Raw genomic sequence first — 16,843 nt, 5'->3', positions numbered from 1 at the left:
TACAATTAGCCCCTTTTAAAGGGTTAATCAATTATCCAAATAGTTGCTGGTGAATTTCCTGTTGATCAACCAATTGTTTATTTGATTAATCATTGCAGCTCTACAAACAGTGTTGGAGAGAAGACACATTTTCTCTCGACAGCTTCTGGGTTACAAGTTGCATGAAGGTAAGTTTATCATTGCTAAAAAAATAAAAGTCCTTCATTTAACTTCTCTGATTTGAAATGTGCACATCGTATCTTTTACAGTATTTACAATATTTTTATTTTTGAATCTGTCGTTTCATGATCAATCCATCCTCCTCATATATCCTCTATAAACACACTGGAGTCTTATTGCCAGTCCTAAATCCTACTTGTGTCAGACTCTCCTCTTTTATCACTCCATGATGGAGGTGTTTTTCTCACACTGTTTTATGTTCTTTGCTCCTCTGCTGATGAGGAAAATTTTAAGAATTATCAGAATTATCAGTCTAGTTTCCTTTAATAAACTCGTAATTAACACCAAGAAACCCACTACATTATTACGCTGTGTGACTCTACCACACAGCACACATTTCCAACTAAATCTCCTGTCTTTCCAGTACAGTACATCATCACTCAGTTTCCTGTCTGGCCATCACCTTACAGGGTCGTAAACGTTCTAAACAAACACACACATATGATGTTGTAATAGCATGGTTGGCTTGGGACACACAGCCATTTATTCCCATTACAGTTTAATGTGAAGAGGCTTTCCTGGCATATTATCAGGCAGAGGAAATAGTAATGTGCTAAAAGGAACAAAACTCTTTGCTTTATTGTCACAGCCTGGATGTTAAATAGCAACTGAAGGTTGTTGACTGTGGTTGTTATTGTAAGTCTGAGAAAATGGGTCCGGCTGAGCACTTTCCCCTCACACTGAAGGAAGATAAGAAGGTTGTTTTAATGGAGACCTTCCACTGAACTCACAGAGCACCCAGACAGGTGGGTTAGCATGGAGGCCACACACACACACACACACACACACACACAGATAGATAGACACTTTATTTAGCCCCTAGGGGAAATTCATGTGTCTAGTAGTTCATTTGGAATAATAATAATAATAGCTGATAATAAATAATAACCAATGATAATTACATAATAATAATAATACCACTTCCTTTGGCTGAGGTCTTGGCTGTTTGGCTGAGGGACAAAGGACAAAGTGTGTAATTTACTCTTTATTTTAACAGCTCGATCATAAAATAATGACCTTTTGAAACTGAATGTATAATCACTGTTCATCTGGAACATTTTAATTCCTACACATAAGGGATTTTAATGCAGGCACTGGTTTTTTATTAATCCACATCCAAAAATAGTCCCCACAAAGCGCATTATTTATTCGTGTATCCCTCTAAAAACTACATTGCCTGGCTATTTTAAGAAATTTCTAAGCGTTTTTAAAAATGAAATTTATTTGTTGCCTGTTTTTAAATATTTAAATCTTCAGTAGGAACAAATCAGAGACAGAAACACAGAGTAGGAAAGTTGGTGAGTAGTGAGGGACAGACAAACACATGTTGGTTTTGGTCTGTTTTGTTGACTATAAATAGAAAAAGGACAACCTTATCCCTCCAATAAAGGTTAAAGCTGTAAGACCCTGTCTGCTGGGATTGGAAGAAACATGGAGTTTGAGGTCAAAGTCAGATAAAAAAGTGTGTGCATAATTTCAGAAGCTAATGATAAGTCTGTTTATGATTAGACAATAATCATCCTCCACTACCTCCTTCCTCATACCATGTCCCTTAGCAGTTTACTAATAAATCAGACGCATAAATAACTGAAGAGAACTCTGAAACTAAACACCACAATTCTGCCAGTGTGGTCAAAGCACATACAAACATATATACACACCCTACATATGCCAGCATACGTAACATATACACTGCTGATCATAAAGTTGGAATAAAATATTTTTTTGAATATTTTTTTAGCGCCAAACAAATGTTAAGCATGAATTCATTTCACCTGGGTAATTGGGACACATAATGTAATCATTGCACCTGGTCAAAAGTGATTACTGATGTATTTAAATAGGAATAAACAGCGGATTGTGTCTGAAAACAAAATTATTCCAACTTTATGGGCAACAGTGTATATGTAACATACCAAACCGAAAGGGGTCATACTGCGTTGTGCTCTGGCACTATCACTTATGTTGAACCTCAGGTCCATGCAGTGCTGATTTAAGATAGCTGTGAAATGCGGAAAAGATAAAACATACAAGTGATTTATGGTGCCAGTATTAAGCCTGTCACCTGTTGCAAAACTGCCCCATAAGAATTTGTACCAGCAATCAGTTGAGTCCAGGTGACTTTGGGTCATCACTCTACAAACAAACCAACACGGTAAATACCTATATCACCATCAATAAAATCAATCCAAGTCAATTTTCCAATAAATTGTGAAAATATAACTTTTTTTAAAAACCACTATTCCACATTTCCTACATCATAATTTGACCTTTAATTTGACCCAGGTCATAATTTAAATTTACTTATTGAATCAGTTTTTATAAAAGTGTTAATATTGAAATGGAGTTTAAAGTTTAGGCTGCACTTCCACTACTGATAAAGTCTGCAGCATTTTTCAAACAGAAGTCGGCTGCAACATACAAACAGTTTTGCAAAGCACACACTTTTAGACACACAAGAAATCTCCCATGTAAACATTTCTCATTTACACATGTAAAACAAATATTGTCATATGTAATGGAAAGGGCTATTTGTTGTATGAGGGCCCTGCCCTCCTCTGGTAAGCACAACCAGTTCATCGCTTCAGTCAACACAGTGTGACGGACACTCCTGCTACAGTTAGTGAGAGATGTAGTGACAGTATTTAACTTTTGGTTAGATCATGACTATGTTAAAACTTAAATCAACCCCTACCACCTGTTTATAATTCCACACAGCTTGCTCCCTTAACTGGTGAAATCCATTATCAAATCTAAAATGTGAGTGAGATGAATACCTGTCCTGAGTGGCACCATCTCTATCTCTCTCCCGCTCCGCCCTCTTGTGGATGGGTTGGGTCAGTGGAGATGAGAGGCTGCAGAGAAAATTTTCCTAAAACCTAAATATTGTGCAGTTTCAACAACTGGTGAGACTTTGAGTGTCGTTGAAAGCATTAAGACCAAAAGGTAAGCTTTAATTTGAAGTCAAAATGTGATGGTCACGTTCCTGTGTGGTGATTGAAGGTGAATGAATTCATGTTTTTGTATGTGACACAAACCAAAAATTCCAATTCCACACAGGAGCGAAATGTAGAAAAAGCATGACTGATGGTTTTACTTTAGGAATTTCATAACGACCATTTTCCCCTGTTCTCAGAAAGTAACTCAGTTTTGACTTTGTTGCTGTGCACTGCAACATGTATTAGTGAGTACAGTAATATAATATAATATAATCTACTGCATCATAATATATGCAATAATCTAATGATGCAATAATCTAATCTTCTGCATCATAATATAATAAAATATAATATAATATCGACTGCATCTTAATCTGATCTAATCTAATCAACTGCATCATAATCTGATCTAATCTAAAGCATCATAATCTAATCTACTGCATCATATTCTAATCTACTGCATCATAATCTAATCTAATCTACTGCATCATATTCTAATCTACTGCATCATAATCTAATTTAATCTAATCCACTGCATCATAATCTAATCTAATCTAATCTACTGCATCATATTCTAATCTACTGTATCATAATCTAATTTAATCTAATCTACTGCATCATAATCTAATCTAATCTACTGCATCATAATCTAATTTAATCTAATCTACTGCATCATAATCTAATCTAATCTACTGCATCATAATCTAATTTAATCTAATTTACTGCATCATAATCTAATCTACTGCATCATAATCAAATTTAATCTAATTTACTGCATCATAATCTAATCAAACATAATCGAATCTAATCATACGTAATGCAAGTTATGTAATCTAATTTTATTCTATATCATAATATCAGTTAATCCAATCTAATCTAATTTTATGCTACCCTTAGACAATCCTAGATAAATCAATATTAGAAAAGATTAGAGTCGACCAGGTATTCAGGTGTTCTTATACCTTTTCCAAAGGTTAGAGGTCATCTGAAGTAGGTCATAAGTATAACAAAAATATTTAAACAAAGTTTACAGTGCCCACTGACGCAGTCTTCAACAGAGGATGAGAGCAGCTCCTGTTGTTGGTTTGATTTAGGCCACGACCTCATGAATTAAAGGGTACTTTTCTTTAATTAATCCCATTTATAAGGAGTCATGGGAGTGCCTGTCTTCACCTGTTACTGTATCACTGATTGCAGGAATTATTTTATAGATCAACCCTATATAATGAGATCAGATCTCTCAGTGAATGGTGTTGTTGCTTTGGGTCATTAGTAGCGATGTCAGCCAGACACCAGAAATAAAACTTTAGGAGTGCTGTGTCTCAGCTGCAAACCTGCCTCTGTGACACAGCAGCTGATCTGAGTATTGACCGTTGACAGTAATCAAATAAAGAGGGGTTTATGTGATCTGAGCCTGAGGGGGCAATAACAGTTCACAGTTAAATACCACTTCAAAAAGAAACCATTAAAACTAATTAGAGCGCTGAATTTGAAACAATTATATCATTGTTGTGTAGTCCAGTATTTTCTTTGAAAAGTTGCTGCTTCTAATAAATAGGAGGCGTTATAAAACTTCAATCACTCATAAAATCTACAGACAAAGTTTGTTTCTCTTCATTTGCAGACAGGACGACCACAACAGGAGGGACGGCCACATGCAAGATGTATTTATTGAAGAAACATTGTCCACTTTTCACAAATTCCTTCATGATTACATTTGTAACTGTAATCTTGATTCTTATAGACACTGGAATGAAGCATTCACTTCATTTGGGTGTAATAGAGTAATTATAACAAACTCAAACTTGCAAGCAAATGCAATTTCAAGGCAATATGTTATATGTAATATTTGCATATTTCTGACGTAATAAAGTTCAAATACATATCTGTTTATCAATATTATTATATCTTCAGGAACTTTAAAGAACTAATATACTTTTTACTTACACTACTCTTAAGTATGTTTATTATTCATTATCATCATATAAGTTCTTTTCATTAATAAATGAGGTATTACTCTACAATAATAAACACAGGTGACAACATCACTTCCACTCCTCTTCACTTTTAGGTAAAAGGTCAGTTCGATGTTGACTGAACGGCCCCGCCCCCGTTATCGACGTCATGTCCCTCACCCCGGCTGTGATTGGCTGCTGGTGAGATACAGTGTTGCAAAAGACACTAGACACGTTGAGCACGTTGTGGTTGTTGAAGTGTGAGCTCGGGTGTTTCGCTGAGCCGAGCCGAGCCGAGCCGGACCAACCCGAGACAGCTGAAGTAGCCGTGAGCTCGTATAAGAGACAATTCACCGCATTTAAAGCCGCGAAGTCTATTTTATTTATTGAAATATTTCAGCTAACTGCTTCTTTTGAATGTAATTTCTTTTTTCTTTTCTTTTTTTTTTGCATTTGTTTTGCACGGGAGCGGACCTGTGACAACCTCCCATCAAAAGTGCAATCAGTAACCAAGAGCAACTCAAAGAGAAGAAGAAATGCAGAGATCAAACGGCCTCTCGTCGGACCGAAACATCCTGTGTCTGTTTGACGTGGACGGCACCCTGACGCCACCCAGAGAGGTGAGCTGACACCCCGGGCAGGATTCGACCGTTTGTGGTCATTACGAGCTTTCGTAAGAGCTCCGTGCTCCTCTGCGGCTCTGCCTTCCTCGTCTTCATCCAGCGCTGGAGACAGACTGGGGATGAAAGCACACGCTGTCCTTTTTAAGAGCTCACACTGTATTTTCATATTATCTTAAACTCTTTCCTTCCTCCTGCACAGACAGCAGCGTTACCCCATCACTGTTTACCTCACATACCTCAGACTAATGCACGGTCCCTGCTTCATGTGATGGTGTGTGTATCTGGTGACACATTTGCGTCTTGCCTGAATGTCTGTGAATGTCTTGTCTGTCACCTCACGTGGGCTTAATTTGTATTTTTTTTTTTTAAAACTAATATACTCTAATATTATCTGAAGTGTCTGAAGTTTTTGAGTGTGGCAGTCATTTAGAAAGTTGAGAAAAATCATCTTTTTTTATTATTATTATTATAATTTGTAATGATTTATGTGTCTTTCTTGTGTGGACATTGAGGTTGACTGCTTGAATGGGTTTATCTAAGGTAACAGTGTGTGTGTGTGTGTGTGTGTGTGTGTTTGTGTGCGTGTGTGCGTGCCAAGGTTTTACATAATGCAGTCTCCCTTGTGTGCAGCTCAGACGTTTTTCTCCCACATGTTAGAAAATTGGAGACATGTTTCACGTTGCGACACCACAAAGGAAAATTCTACATTGTTCTCAGTTACCACTCTGTTAAAATGCATCAGAAACACGTATATTTTAGCTTTTTAATGATATATGTATATAAGAAAGGGATAACATGAAGTGCATTTTCCCGTCTTCTGCAGAAAATCGACCCACAGCTGGACGAGTTCTTCCAGACTCTGAGGAGGAAAGTGAAGATCGGCATCGTGGGAGGGTCCGACTACTCCAAGATAGCAGAGCAGCTCGGGGAGGGGGATGACGGTGAGCGGTCTGCTTCCTGTCTAAATACACTGTATACCATTCACCCAGCTGGATGACACTGCGTGACCTGACACTTTTTACTGTAACGTCTGCTTAATTGGACACAAGTCTGCAGAGAGTGGAGCAGAGAGGATGAGTCCTGGGAATCATTTAGGATTTAGGCCACAAGTTCGAATTAAGGTCTTTGCCTCCAGCATCTAAATAGAGATGATTATAGAGATATAAAAGGAGGATAACGATCCTTCTGTTCCTCTGTCTATGCAGCAATAGCGTTGGGCTAGTAACTGTTGCATTTAAACTCGTCATCGATGCCTTAAGAGGATTTGGCAACAGCACGTTGGGAGTCACAGTTGAAAACGGGAACATACTAAACTTAGACTCCTGTGCCGTCACTGACATCTGACCTCACATGACAACTCCAGTGGTTCATTTTACTTTTGCTTTATCAACCTGTGACTCCCAAACCTGCTGCCAAAACACACTGGCACACTGACCCTTACACTGCAGTGCCAGCAACGTCCCAGCTGGGTTAACACACACCTGCGTGGACAGGCTGAAAACCTCTCTATCGGTCAATATTGGGCTGCTGCACCTGGAATGTAGATGTATTCTGCCAAAGAAAGAGCCTTGTGGTTTTAACCAGCATGCCAACGGTGCTAAAGGTGGATCTGTTTATATTTCATGATGCACACAGACGCAGCTGATGTTGTTGTAGCTGCTGTTGCTGTGTATGTGATGACCTATCAGAAAATGTTAGACATAATATTAAGATTACTGCAATATGTTTTATTGATGATGAAAAAAGTTATTATTATGGTCAGTTTTACAACGCCATCAGTGAGAATGTATTACACTATGTATGAACTAATTAATCACTTTTTCCAGTAACAGACAGCTGATTTAAAGGGACAGTTCAGGTGTTCTGTCGTGGGGTTGTGTGAGGTCAGCCATATACAGTCGGTTCATCCCCTGCAGTAGATTCTGATCAGCTCGCTCCCAGGTAGGAGATCAGACCAGGAGCACCGTCAGACCAGCAGAGTGACGTGTTGCTGTGGGCGGGGCCACCAGAACAAACCTGTTTTAGACACTTTTAATAAACACCCATCGAAACAATCCAAAAACATGTTTTTTCTGGTGGCCCCGCCCACAGCATCACGTCACTCTGCTGGTCTCACGGTGCTCCTGGTCTGATAGACAAAGTTAGACTTTCCCTGCTGAGTGTTGTTGGCAAAGAACACAAAGGTCAGCGTGGGAAGGTCAGACAGATTACACTTGACTTTTCCAGGCAATGTGTTACATACACTGTAATCTGCTACCAGTTTAATATAGCGGGCTGTTCTGTTCTTCTGTATTAATAGTGAAGAGCCACTGATTCACTTGAGCGTGCAGGTTTTAGAGAGTCAATCTGCGCATTTACTCTAATTTCACCTGCCTCCTCTCTTTGCAGTGATACACAAGTTTGACTATGTATTTGCTGAGAACGGGACAGTGCAGTACAAAGATGGGAAACTCCTCTCAAAACATGTAAGTGATCCGCCACATTGTCAGCTGGTACGCTACACATTATCTGTCTTGAGGGCAGCACACGGGACTGCATGCATGTAGCACATACTGTACATTCTTCACATGTTACCCCTGTAGAGCTGATGGGGAGGACTTTTTCTTCTCCATGTTGATACACTTAATCATTTTAACCAGCTGTATTAAACTGTCAGTAAAAATCTAAAGTATAAAAACATTGCGACAGAGCACAGTCTGTCATTTTGTTTATTAATAAAGTGCATTTTTCTCTTGGCAGGCGATTCAGAACCAGATAGGTGAGGAGCTTCTGCAGGACCTGATCAACTTCTGCCTCAGCTACATGGGGCTCATCAAGCTGCCGAAGAAAAGGTGAGACTGTGACCAAACTCGCACAACAATTAGGCTGCTAGTTACTTAAACCCCCAGGTGCACACACACACACACACACACACACACACCTTTGACTTGCATTCTTTGTATGCGAGAATGCTAAATTCCTTTATCAGCACTGATCTGTTGAAGCAGAACAAACGTGCCTCTTGTGACGTCCGTGTAAAAATAAAGTTAAAACACAATCTCCACACGTCTTCTTCGTTTGCTCTGTTTGTAGACTTGGTGTCATGTCCGACCGAAATCAGGTCTGTGTCTCAGTTACGTCTCTTTTTAATGTCATTTAACCCTGCATCCCTTTTGACCACGCCGGCAGGGGGACGTTCATTGAGTTCAGGAATGGAATGATCAACATTTCTCCCATTGGTCGGAGCTGCACGCCGGAGGAGCGAATCGAATTCTCCGAAATCGACAAGGTTAAAATACTTTTGTCACTCGTACATTATTAGTGAGCGATCAGCATGCATGATGTAGACAGGACATTTTATTTGTCACTATACGAGGAGGGGTCATAAAGTCTGAATACAATACATCCCCATCAAACATTCAGCCGCTGTGATGGTGGTGAGAGAATGATGCAATCTGTCTGACAGCAGATTAACTAGAGATAAGCCTGACGTGGTCTGTAGTCGCTATTTATGGGTTAGCATATCATTCCTCTGCTGTCTGCATCACCTCTGTGTCACTCACACTGGCTGCTCGTACAGTTATATAGAGGAGTGTTTGCCATTTTTGCCTAAACCTTATTAAAATGCAAAAAAAAAAAAAAGCAAACAGAGAGTCAGGGTTGAACCAACTCTCTGTCTCTGTTTCACTGATTCATGAAATGTGCTCAATTAAGCAGACAGAGGTCAAACAATGGTGAGTTTTCAGGGCAGCTTAACAGGCTGTCCATTGATGGCTCACAGGGCCGGGTGATATGGAGGAAGCAGATAGCAGAGAAGAAGAGAGGTTTAACCCTCCAGCTCCCTGCTGGACCCTCTGTTACTTTCATACAGGATACATTTATCATTTTACCCTCTTTTCTCTAACCACTGTATGTTTGTCTGTTTTAATCTTGTAAAACTGCCATAAATAAGAAGTAAAATATAGTCACAGTCAGATTCCTAAATGAATACACAAGGCTTCCTGCTTAAATCTGACTGCTTTGTCTTTTTCTCCACAGAGAGAGAAGATCAGGGAGAAATTTGTTGCTGCCCTAAAAGAGGAGTTTGCTGGAAAGGGACTACGGTTCACTAAAGGTGAGAGCGTCGAACAAAAAACTGCTGCTGTTTTTAATTTAGTAATTAACCACAAAGTAATAAGGTCTAAAAAAATGATACGATAATAGATTCTCTTTAGTTTTAACCAGGTCGCTAAATGAGCCACTTAACGCTTTGCTTCTGTGTCAGATGAGGGAGAGAAGTCGCATCTGAATCAATCACTGTAGTGTTCGGTCACAGTTGCTCAGAGGACGTATTATAACTTATAAATCAGACTAAACCACCGCACATGGCCGATCAACATTGTCTTCATTTTATCATTATTCCCTGTTTTAACAATTTTTTCAAGAGCTAAACATGTTACAAAGGTAAACATATCCCAAAAAAACATGACAATAATATTATACATTATAAATTATATCATGTGCATAATGTTTAATGTTATTGTCATGTTGAAGCAGCAGTGAAGTCTTCTTAGTGTGTGATGTGAATGTGAATGTTCATGTGAATTTTATTTTTTGGAGTTCATCACTTCATACACATTATTCATATTAAGTTGTAGCTTTGGAAACTGTGACTGCCTCTAGAATTTAAAATACAGCTGTGAGGGTTTGAACAAAGCTCAGATCTGGTTAATAATCATGAACCCAACACTGTGTCCTTCAGGCTTTGTGTTGGACATTGGTAGCTCTTGTATAATTTGAACACTGTCGCTCTCCCTATAATAGCAGTCAGGACTGTAACAGCATAATTGTTTCTATTGCTAGAGGAATTTCTCTCAGGAAATAAAACCTCCTGGTTACAGTTTAATGACAAACCAGTTTTTCAGCATTTGTGTTTGTCTGTCTCTCCTATCTGTGTTTAATAAAGAAGATCCCTCTGCCTCCTCACACTTACTGATGTGTGGAGGACCTTCTGCTGGACATTGGAGCCCTCAGTTAACTATTACACACACACTGTTCCCTCTTTCAGCACAGCAGTTAAGGTGAATCGGACGCTCAATGTTTGCTTACGTGCTCTGCGAGGTGTGAGTCTCTGCTGATGACGTGTGAAGGATGTTCATAGTTCAGACAAACAAACCAAACAGTCTGGCTTGTTTTTCCTTGACACTCTATTCCAAAGAAAGAAAGACAAGAGAGGTGTGACATTATTTTATATCTAATAACTGAGTTCACAGATATCTGATTACCCAAAGTCCGAGGGTCAGCTGCTGTAAAATATCAGTTTAGGCTGCTGAGGAAAGCAGGTGTGTGTTTTTGGTGTCATTTGCAGCGGAGGATGTACAGAGTTTATCATTTATTTCTTTATCACCTTCTGCACTGCCCCTCTTGTCAGCTGATACAGGTGATCTCTGCAGTAGGTGTTATATAAACCTGACACTCTATCCAATCTGCACTCAGTGTACAGAATGTGAGGGACACCGAGACTGATGATGTTTTTTTCTTTATTAAATGATACCGATCACAGTACGGAGGACCAGGGATGTCACAGGAAAAGTAATAAATCAGTTCCTTCATTTTTGTATTTTAATAGGCATTAAAATAGGGATTGTAAAAAGAATTTATAAATGAACAATTAATCCATTAATAAATACTTATCATTTAAAAATAGATTTACAAAAACAGCATAAAACTCTCATTAAATAAACCAATAAATAATAGAATTTGAATAACTATTAGAAAAAGCAGTTTAAAAATGGGAATAAATAACTGGATTCCCTTTTCAAGAAGTTATAAATTAATGATTAATCCATCAATTAACACTTCAAATTTATAAATGGATTTACAAAAGCAGAATAAAACACATTTATAAATACATTTATTAATTCATGAATAAATAATAGAATTTGAAAGGTATTTTAAAAAAGGTCTTCCATACACAGAGGAGGAGACGTACTCAAAGACAACACATACATGTCCTATATCTACATCAGGAGAATGTCGCTGCAATGTTGAACATTCATTGTATTCATTGACTTTTTTTTATCAGCTTTCTGTCTATGTTTTCCCTTCAACGTTTCACCTATTGTGTACTTTACCCAGAATGCTTGCTAGCCCTTATTTATTAAGGCGGGTTGTGTAATTGGATTGAGTGAAGGTTGAGTAAGGTTACACATGCATTGTCAGCAGCTCAGCAGCCTTTACATGGTCTCTGCTCAGGAGGGAAAACAGCAGGCTGGGGGGATGGGTTGCTACAGATGTGCCTGAATCACTGAGGTGTTTATAGTCTGGGGTTGAAGGTGTTTAGGATGGAGGCGTATAGAGGGTGTGTGAGGGATACAGCCCTCTGATTGGCTGGATGCTTCTCAGCTGTTGCCTTTGTTGTTGGCTCTTTAAGTCTTCAGCTGAGAAACAAAGCAGTGAAAAGAATTTAAGGTGGAAAGGGGGGGAAGGGAAGGGAAAGAAAATAGAAAGGCAAGAACTTTGCAGGAGGCTTTTCAGCTTCCTTTCACAGTTCAAATGTCAACACACAGCTGAGCAACAACAGAGCTTCTGAGAATTTTAAAGTGAAGAACCAAAATGAGCTGTAATGAGAGCCAGAGCTGTAACTGTGTAAATGCAAGATTTTAGAAAAGAAAACGTTGCAGTCACGATCTTATCTCTGAGCTGCAGCTGCAATCACACATATCATGAGGATTACTTGCGGTCACAAATGAACACAAATAGTATGTGTGTTCATTTGTGACACATCATTTCTTTTGTGTAGAGTTCATCTTTGTGCCAATGAGTTCCCTGAACTGCCAGAACAAACAGGTTTGTCCCTGCTGGAGCTAAAAAAAAAGCGTAAAGAACATTTGTTCTGCAGAGCTGGAGGTGTTGACTGTAAATACAAGTGGAAGAGTGGACTGGTTAATAAAAACTGTATTGTATGTAAAGGTAACATTAACACTGCTTTGTCTGTTCCTTGCTGAAAGTATGTTGTGTATTTGTTCAAGAAATCCACTGTGTATATGATAAAGTCGATGATTATAACAAAGTGGGATGTTTGTTATCATCTTGTTTTAGGTGGTCTCATCAGCTTTGACATTTTTCCGGAGGGCTGGGACAAGAGACTGTGTCTGGAGCTGCTGCAGAGTGAAGGCCTGGACGCCATCTACTTCTTTGGCAACGAGACCTCAGATGTAAGTTCGTCTCTGGAAGTGTTAACAGCAGAGCTAGATGCAGGCCTGTGAGAGAAACACTGTTGTGTATATTACACAGAAAATATTACACTCATATGTGATGTGTTGAACATCTCATTGTAAACTGCAGGGATTAATAAGCTGCTGTAGAACAGGGTGACCAGATGTCCCCAATTTTCATGGGACAGTCCCAGTTTATGGTGGCCTGTCTGCAGTTGGAGCTGTCCCCATTTTAACGTTTGTAATTTAAAACGGACGTCTACCGTTGAGCTTGTTTTGGCCAATAGAGGGGGCTGGCTGCTAGCTATAGCAGCTTGACAAGTGAAGCTAAAACCCTCAAAATAGAGTTATCCAATCAAATTTTTATTTCCCAGAGAAAAGAATAGCTGGCTAAGTCATTGGTTAGGAGTTCATAACCAGGCAGTAAACTAACAAAAACAAACATACTTCAAACACGACTGCTTCAAAGGTAGGGAGTCGTCATTTTATCAGTCAGCCAATAGTTTATTACAGTATAACAGTTACCATGGTCAAAATACATGACTGCCCCCCTTTTTTATTTCATGGGTTGGATATTTCAATGATATATTGACCGCCAAACTGGAAATGTCCCTAGTGGTCACACTTCTTGGAAAAATTTGAAAAATGGCTGCAGAAATTTGTTCCTATTCAGCTGCAAGAGCCTTTAGTCAGGTCGAAAACGGATTCTGGTTGACAAGGCTCACAGATGTTGGATGAGGGCTGAGGTCAGCCAGAGTATGAGAGAGTTAGTTTGACCCTACTTTTATTACTGTTCTGCACAGTTTTCTCTGTAATCGTCAGTAACACAGAAATAAACCTGAGGCCTTCCACTGTTTGTAAAGTTAAATAGATAGAAAGTCTTTATTGTCCCTGTGGGGCAATTTGGTTTGCAGCAGTATTCAACAATATAACCAGTACACATCATAAATAAATAAACAATAAATAGAGACATAAAAACATCTAAACTTACGGAAGATTTCATCATGATAAATAATTATATAATAATATAAAGAAACAAGGCACCAAGAATCCATCAATATTTGCTAATTGCAGTACCAACTAGGTCAACAACTAAAGGCTGAGGGGTTAAAGTAGATTACTAAACGAACGCTGATCAAACAGAAGAAGCCAAATCAAGCCGCAGTAATCGGCTCCGTGTTCTGCTTCATGATGTTAATGATTCTCTCTGTAGGGAGGAAATGACTATGAAATTTTCAACGACCCGCGGACCATCGGCTTCACAGTCTACTGTCCGGAGGACACGGCCAGACTCTGTCGGGAGCTTTTTTTTGATGCACCACACGAGTCATGATGCACTGAACTACCCCACCCCCCCTCTCCTCCTATGCCCCCGGTCCCTTTACCCACAAGCCCCTCTGAACTCCCACATGTATGACTCTGCTGGTACGACACCAGGCTTTTTATGAACTGCTAAAAGCTAAACTACTGATTTTCTCCATGTTTTTTTTTTAAAAGGGACAGTAACTGAAGTGTTACATGTTGATGTGTGAGGTTTTAATGCTGTGTTTGACTGCAGAGTCACACCTCTGCGATGTGTAGCATATAACATAAAGATATAACATAAAGTTAACCAAATGCTTGAGAGATTATGAAATGAAAGTTAATACTCCACATTACTTTATATGTATCTATAGAATGATGTTTTGCACTAATGTTGGGATGATTTTATACCAGTGGTTGGTATCGTGTTGTTGAATACTTCTAAAGGAGAGAGATTTTAAAACAGGTGACTTTTGCTTGTTGTTTTGTGAGTAAAGCGTTAAAGAAGATGTGGACCTTTCCCCCTCTCGAGGATATATGAATCATTCCAGGTGTTTTAACGTCTCTACAGCTCTGAGGTGGATGAAATTTGTTGATGGTAAAACCTCAATGAAAGACGTTTGCTAGTGTTGCTCATTTTGCTTCATTTAAGTGACAATTTATGAGATTTATATTTCAAATTGAACATTACTGACTCAATGGATTCATCTTAACCAGTGAATTAAGCTACTGTGACCAAGTCACTCTACAAACTTTTGTCAGTCAGTTTCGACAGCTTTTTATGTAAAATATTTTTACAAGCTGTATCATGGCCTGCACGCTGTTGTACACGTGGTGACTGTATGTATTGATGCTTATTGCTTGATTCCTTGTTGCAAAGGGTTATGCTGTTTTCAACAGCTGCTTTTTTTTTTCTTTAAATACGTTTTAAAAATGTGAAAACTGCCAGTTTAATTTTCCCATAACAAGTTGATGGATGGATCGTTATTGTGAATACAAGACTTTTGATAAGTCACATACATCAGCTGCAGTCTTGTGTCTGACTGTAAACACTCTTACATCAGAAGGATCATGTACAGACTTACATGCACAGCGGAGAATTTACTGCGTCTCTGATTCTAACTGTAAGATTGATCATGTTGCTTTTCAGTCATTTGTTGATAAAAATGTATTTTATGTAATTCACTCATTCATTGTAATACATCTTTTTTGATATCATTTCACCGACTTCAGATCTCCAGTCTCATTCTTAACCTAGTTGGACCAAACTGGTCTTTGACCTCAGAAATACAGTAAGCACGCTGCAGGTTCTCCACGGGGCCTTTTCATTTGACCACTGGGGGTCGCCAAAAACTTTCCTATCCAGTCTGCCCAGGTTCTTTGAAAGTGAAATACATTTTAACAAAGGTTCCTGCGGCTCATTAAAAAGTCTTAAAAAGTCTGAAATTAAAATAAAGGAAAATAAGGTCTTAAAACTCTTGTTGACCAATGGTGGAATTATGATCACTCAGTCAGTCAGTCAGTCCCCTGCTGTTGCTCTCCAGCCAGAAAACAGCAGTCATAATTGTCATTGCCTCAGGCAGTGCAAGAGTTAATTTGTAGAGCTGCAGTTAAACGGTAGAGTGTATTACTTCCTGGTCTATAGGTGTTGCCCAGAGGCAAGTCTACAGGTTGAAAGTAGTCCATTGCTCAAACTGCTTCTTCTCATTTTTTTGGCAACAGTTGGTGCGAGTTGGACTGGAACTGCTGATATTGGCTGAACCTGGTTTGAGGTGCTTTACATGGCCCTTGGATCATTAACAGTCTCACTTCCACACACACAACCTAAAGAAACACAGCTCCCACAAAACCTGTGAATCTTAAAACGCTTTAATGTTCTTTCAAGGCTCAGTAGAAGTAATCATGTGGTTCGTCCACAAAACAAAGTGCCCTTTGATGTGACAGAGATGAACAAAGGTTCATGTTGAACTAATTCAGGCAGTGACACCAACAGATGAGACAAGATGCATAGAGACTCTATGGGACAGATATAATAGAAAATGATATACAGTACAGTATATAACCTGAATATCTACAAACAACATTATTGTGACAATGATCTCTATTGGCACCAACTATGAAGTCGTGTAGTTCACCATCTCGTGACTACACTCAGTAAATCACACACAGATACATGTTTTTCTAATAATAGAAAAAGAGATTTAGAAATTGTTTTGTTTTTCAGCAATTCATGGCTCTAGACCCTTTTCCAAACAGGAGTTTTCAAACAGGACAACAAATGGAGTAAAACCTGACGGTGATGTCTGCAGTGCTGTTGTGGCAGTTTTAATAGTGGAAGTTTACATTTCTTCAGTGCAAGCTTTGACTGTATTACCCAAAATATAAAAGCTTGTAAACTGAGGACACACACACACAAATCTGAACAAATCATCAAATAAATAATTCAAAATAAATAACCACAAACAAGACTAAACAACCAAGGATATGTATTTTCAGGTGGGAAAAAAATTACTTTCCATTCACAGTAAAATACTGGGTATAGTTTGTTTTTTAAATGTCTATATTTGGTTTAATGTGATATTTCTGCTTCAATCCTGCTCTCATTTGATGCTTTTTCCTTCTCAGACAAA

General features: G+C 38.7%; 1 protein-coding gene across 1 annotated transcript; it reads left to right on the top strand.

The window, feature by feature from the left end:
* The first annotated feature begins 5,371 nt into the window (after positions 1-5,371).
* Positions 5,372-15,433, top strand: pmm1 (phosphomannomutase 1). Its single transcript, XM_022769019.1, has 8 exons — positions 5,372-5,733; positions 6,560-6,677; positions 8,125-8,201; positions 8,476-8,567; positions 8,905-9,004; positions 9,754-9,829; positions 12,796-12,911; positions 14,125-15,433. The coding sequence occupies exons 1-8, from the start codon at positions 5,650-5,652 to the stop codon at positions 14,242-14,244; spliced, it is 783 nt and encodes a 260-aa protein (XP_022624740.1). The 5' UTR covers positions 5,372-5,649; the 3' UTR covers positions 14,245-15,433.
* Positions 15,434-16,843: the final 1,410 nt, after the last annotated feature.

This window comes from Seriola dumerili, unplaced genomic scaffold (genome assembly GCF_002260705.1).
Source record: "Seriola dumerili isolate Sdu_G_001 unplaced genomic scaffold, Sdu_1.0 BDQW01002134.1, whole genome shotgun sequence".
NCBI lineage: Eukaryota > Metazoa > Chordata > Actinopteri > Carangiformes > Carangidae > Seriola > Seriola dumerili.
The sequence above is the reverse complement of the archived record's forward strand: the minus strand, read 5'-3'. Positions and strand labels throughout refer to the sequence as shown.

Excerpts from the sequence above, each read along its gene's own strand:
- pmm1 (XM_022769019.1), top strand. The coding sequence starts at position 5,650 with ATGCAGAGATCAAACGGCCTCTCGTCGGACCGAAACATCCTGTGTCTG. Across the intron at positions 8,202-8,475 it reads GGAAACTCCTCTCAAAACAT|GCGATTCAGAACCAGATAGG; the intron begins GTAAGTGATCCG and ends TTCTCTTGGCAG. Across the intron at positions 12,912-14,124 it reads TTGGCAACGAGACCTCAGAT|GGAGGAAATGACTATGAAAT; the intron begins GTAAGTTCGTCT and ends TTCTCTCTGTAG.